Source organism: Photinus pyralis, unplaced genomic scaffold (genome assembly GCF_008802855.1).
Source record: "Photinus pyralis isolate 1611_PpyrPB1 unplaced genomic scaffold, Ppyr1.3 Ppyr1.4_LG4, whole genome shotgun sequence".
Lineage (NCBI taxonomy): Eukaryota > Metazoa > Arthropoda > Insecta > Coleoptera > Lampyridae > Photinus > Photinus pyralis.
The window spans coordinates 48,249,970-48,255,639 of NW_022170511.1; the positions used below are offsets into that span (position 1 = coordinate 48,249,970).

At 34.2% G+C, this 5,670-nt stretch overlaps 1 protein-coding gene across 1 annotated transcript; it reads right to left on the reverse strand.

The window, feature by feature from the left end:
• Nucleotides 1-580: 580 nt before the first annotated feature.
• Nucleotides 581-2,382, reverse strand: LOC116168499. Its single transcript, XM_031484377.1, has 2 exons — nucleotides 1,059-2,382; nucleotides 581-1,006 (listed from the first exon to the last, which is right to left on the reverse strand). Exons 1-2 carry the CDS (start codon nucleotides 1,836-1,838, stop codon nucleotides 971-973), a joined length of 816 nt encoding a protein of 271 aa, XP_031340237.1. The 5' UTR covers nucleotides 1,839-2,382; the 3' UTR covers nucleotides 581-970.
• Between the last annotated feature and the right edge of the window lie 3,288 nt (nucleotides 2,383-5,670).

Consider the following 5,670-nt stretch of genomic DNA (forward strand, 5'->3'; position numbering starts at 1 on the left):
AACTAAGAACTGATATTGAAATAGTCAACTTGTAGATGGAATTTTACTCAAGAATTTCAAAAAAACCTCGAAAAAAACAATATTTAGATCTCGATTTGGATTAACATATTTTATTTTATAACAATAACAAAAAATTTCATTCTGAGACAAGTAAAAAAATAAAGTAAAATACATTCATTTAATTAATAACTATATATAAAAACTGGTATGTAATGACGAGGCTTTTACGGTTGTTTGCATTACATCTCGCATTACATCCTTTTCTCAAATATATCAATATTATTTACGAATGATATATTTAAATTTCTCCCCGCCATCGTAAAAGTTGGGTCAGGCGAGGGGCAAACCACTAAGCAACATTTGTGACAGTATTGCGCAAAACTGGGATTTCTCATGATTTTTTTGCGATTTCGCATGATTGCGCCAGATTTCGCAAGATTGCGCCGGATTTCGCACGATTGCGCCGGATTTCGGACGATTGCGCCGGATTTCGGACGATTGCGCCGGATTTCGCACGATTGCGCAAGATTTCGCTGGATTGCACAGTAATTCGTAGGATTGCGCGGGGGGATAGTGTGGTGTTATTTTTCGCCCAATTATGTGCGATGCTGAAGCCTTATCAGATTTTTTAATAAATACGGGCAGTTTTTTAAGGGTTTTGTAGAAGACAATAAACGAATACCTATGTCTTACAAAAAATTTTAATAAAAAAAATATTAAGAAACATGTCTAAAAAACAAAACATTTTACAAAAACTCTTTTAGCTCTTTCTTAATGGTCTTAAAAATTTGCTCAATTTTTATTTTCTCATTTCGTCTTAAATGAAAAGGTCCATTACCCATTAATGACACTGGACCATAAAAAATGAACTTATTGTTAACAATTTGTTTATCGTCCTCTCTTGGCCAAACATACTTATCTAGTTCTAATTTTAAAAACTTTATCTCACTTTTTGCATTATCTACCACTTTTATGATCCTTGCAATATACCAGCTTTCGTAGCATACTGCATAATAAGCTTCCTGTTGTATACTTATATTTCGACTTATATTACTTACTTCCGAGCTTATTTCAGAATCATCGTCTTCCGAAAAGGTTTCATTCTCAAACTCGCTATGAACAGACAACGAATCACTTACTGAAGTCTCAGAATCTGAGATATTCTCACTTTTCTTCTTCTGCTGAGTCTTCTGAGTTTTCAAATTTTGTGTGTTTTTGACCGGGTTGTTGACACATTTTTTGCCTATTTTTTCATTAATACCTGATGTTCTTTTTTTTGAGGAACTCGTTGGTCCACTCATAGCTTTGCATCGAATTAACCTATCGCTCGACAAGCGTCCTTTTCTTTTGAAAAACAGCCAACATAAAGTTGATTTTTTAACTACCATTTCTTTATCATTAATTTTAATTTTGATTAAAGAGATGTCTGATATGTCTGTTTTGCATCCGCTTAGGTCTTTTATATCTAAGGATGTAAAATTTTGCAAAATCTCTTCATCTTTGTTAATATCTTGTATATCTTCTTCATTTGCGGTTAATTGGGTTTCTGATAATTGTTCTGCTTCATCTTGAAGTGCCGTCGAGGTAACATTGGATTGAAGCAAAAAATTGCTGTCTGTATGGTCAGAATCATCTTCCGTTAAAGCTGCCTCCCACTGATTTTCTAACATATCTATTCCTAGTATTTTACAATCATTGACTGCATCATCTCTGGCTTTTATTATAACATTTCGTAATTCTTCGGTTGGCGGAATAAATGTTTCTTTGTTTCTTAAATTAGCACCTAGCTTCTTGTTTCTCTCTCTGGAGAACACGAATTTGTCTCCTAAAAAACACATATAATTAAGTAAGTAAGTAGGGTCAAGTGGGGGAATTGTAAACGGTTTTTGCTAGTCTGGACAGTATATTTTCATAAAATATGGAAATGTTAATTTTTCGAAGTTAAATTATAAAAACAACGTTATTTGATGTCTTTTGTTTCACGTTATGCAACTATGAAATGTTAAAAACGTGACTTTATTTGTTTAAAAACAAGTTTACAATTACCCCATCAGTTTACAAATACCCCCAAGTCTTTGGGGTAATTGTGAACACTATTTTAATAAACTATGAAGGCAAATGGAGTAAAACTTCGGGGAATTGTAAACAAATTAGGTAGCTAACTAACCATAGAAATTTAACAGACTAGATCGTTGTTTACAATTACCCCTAATCAATAACTAAAGACATGTTTTAATACAGATATTTTATTTTGAAAATGCCTACCTACTTCTTTTCATTTACAGATACATAACCTGGAAAAACATAAATTAGCTTGCGTTCACGTGATTCAATTGTAGGTTGTGGTAGCATTGCTTTTATTGCAGAAAATGGAATATTTGAAATGTCATTTTCAATTACCTATAATAAATTCAGTGTTAATATTGTTAACACTCTTCATTCCAGTAACACAAAATTCTTCTTTTCCCACTAAATTATTCACAACACACAGGTAAGTATAGTGAGTTTTATTTCTTTTCCCACCTACAAAGTCTGCTAGCACATATGAACCTGGAACGATCTCATTATAATTAGGTGGTTCGTAGTTTACCTCAGGTGTATTTTCCATTTCCATTTCAATTATGAATTGTTCTTCAGTATCGTCATCGGTGTTATCCTCGTAGATATCCTTACTTTTATCTACTTGACTTGGATTTACTTCCTCTAATTCTCTTGACTTCTTGGTTTTTTTTACATTATCTGTATTTTTTTGTGTTCTCTTTTTTGCAAGTGAATTTTTCTTATCTTTTTTTTCTTCAGCTTCTATCAACCTTTTCATTACTTCTTCAGAAGTTAAGACCTCCCCATAACTAAACTGGGTTAGTCTTCGAACAACAGTAGATTTGTTTTTATTCGTATCAGGTTTTTGAGCTTGGTTTTTTTTTTCTAATACTGATGAAAATATTTCCACTACGGTTCGGGGATTATTCAAAGGTTTCATTGGGGAAGGTTCAGTTATTCGTGTTGATAAATCCATTGCCACATTTTGAACTTCTGGGCTTAAGCAATCTTCAATTCTTGATGCTGAAATAATAGTTTTTGTAGGTGTTGAATGCATTACAAGTTCTTGCGTGTCGCTAGATGAAGTGGATGGTTGTGAATTCCACATATTAGTATTAGACACAAGAACAGTATTTTTTTCAGTGTTTTCAGTAGATGTAGATGGTGTTTGGTGCTCGATATTATTTTGAGGCAAGTTATTGGTCTTCTCAATCTCTGTACTTGTGCACCGTTTTGCATGTTTGTACTTCTGAAGGTCTACGGGATCGAATAAATTTTCTGGAAATTTTGCTGGGTCAATAGGATATGTTCCAGTAGAGACAAAGCCACTAATAATATTTTTTGAAAGCAATGATTCTCGCAGCACTTCTCCAAGGAAAACTGCAAATTCTGCCTTGCTGAGACGACCAGTTCCTTGTCCAACTTGCGTCTTTCCATATTGCACCAATTTTTTATCCCACTTTACTTTGATTGGTCCAAACACACATTTGTCGAGGGGTTGGATTCTATCAGTCAAGTGAGAGGGAAACCGTACAAGCTCTATTTTATTATTCATAGCCTCTTGTATTATTCTTATGCTATAATGACTGGCATGGCCATCATACATTAAAACTGCAGCTTGTTCATGGTTATTGTTGCGAATGCTGTTTACATGAGGTATAAAACAATCTTTGAACCAGTAAAAAAACTGTGGTTCTTCCATCCACCCATTAGAAGAAGCTGCATATCGGGTTCCAGGATAAGATTCAGCAGATGTCCATCGCGCCTGCACAGCAGCCCCCTTGAAAACGATTAACGGTGGAAGAAAAAAGCCATCAGCTGATACGCAAATCAGAACGGTTGTTGATTCACGTCCGGATCCTCCTGATATTCTACACAGGGCCTTGCCTTTTTCCCCGAGTGCTCTTAGTCGGCTGGGATCATTGGCAAAACCACTTTCGTCGCAATTAAAAACAAATTTAGCATTATCCGCTCCCTTCAGATCATGCTTGTTGTAAACTTCCTCTAATTTTGAATAAAAATCATAAACTATTGCTGGGTCACGAGCCGTTTTTCGGCATTTTTGTAGATGTTCAGGCTTCTTTAAGCTAATATTACTATTTCTCCTCATGAAACTTTGGTACCAGTCCTCACCTGGTAAACTATTATGAAATGGATTCGGTATATCATTTGCTTTTACATATTCAGACACCAATTTCTTTAGTTCTTCCTTATCACAAGGAAAGCCAATTTGTGCCCGAGCTATTAAGCATGTCGCAATTTGCTTTTCAATATCGGGATTAAGTACTGGTGGGCGACCTGCACCCATTCTATCTAAGGAAACTTTTCGGCCCTTCATTCGATGATATATAACCGAAATAGGAACCCCATATTTATCTTGTGCTTGGCGATATGTGGCATTGCCATTTTGAATATCATTTACAGCATGCTCGATATCTGCTACAGAATAATTAGGTGGCTGTCTTTTTTTTATATATGTTCTAGGCATATTGACCTGAAACAATTGCCTATTTAAATAGCTTACAATGCTCAGAACTAGCATGAAAACTAAAAAAAAGTTGAAAAAACAATTAAAAAATGAAAAAATTTAAGTTTACAATTACCCTGTATGTGTTGTTTACCATTACCCCATTACACAAAAATTAGGGGGAAATGTAAACATACCAATATTTTTCCTCCTAACCCATAAATTTTCAATAATATTGATTTTACATGATTCTCAATACATTTAACTATCAAGCGATAATGATACTTTTACTTACCAATGAATGAGTTCAAAGACACAACACTTTTGTTAAATCAACGTAAAACCGAAATTCACTTTGCGAACAGGTGGTTTGTAAACTACACTATGAATGGGGTACAAAGAGACTGAACATAGCCGCAAATGCACCAATGGGCAGCAGACATTACAGGAGTACCAGTGTTGTCAATAGCACATAAAAATAATGTGGTTTAACAGAGTTGCCAATGGTGTTTACAATTACCCCTTGTTCACAATTCCCCCACTTGACCCTAGCAACAATTAAATTATTGATTAATGGCTGATTTAAAGCTAAGCAAATCGAGTCAGTGCAATAATTAGTTGTTACCACAAATACTGTTTTAGGCCTAAATTTCTTCAGTATAATTTTAAAAGTCATCTCTAGTACCCACCACTTACATAAATTTAATGAAATTTTGTCGCATCTAATAGTGAGTTCCACAGTACTGCTAAGTAGTAGAGATTTTCTGTTACATTTATTGCATTAGACACAATTTCATGCTTAGTAAAAAAATTAATAAACTAAGCTCGAAACTAAGGTAAGCTGTACTTAATATGTCTTTTTCTTTTCTTACTATTATGTAATGCTATACAATATCCAATAAGCTTCTTTATTTACTTTACCTGAATCGTTTATTATACTATTTATAGCTTGAATTCTGTGTCTTCTTCTTAACAAATCCAGCATGTCAAAATTTACGACAGTTGACCAAGTTGATGTCATCGACCTCGTCTGCCTAAAGAATTTTTCACACGGTTGGCTGCTATAAATCCATGGTAACACAAATTCAGGATTGCTTCTAAACTTTTCAATGAGGATCATATAACCATGTGCATTTAATTCTATGCAAGTATATGTATTCAGA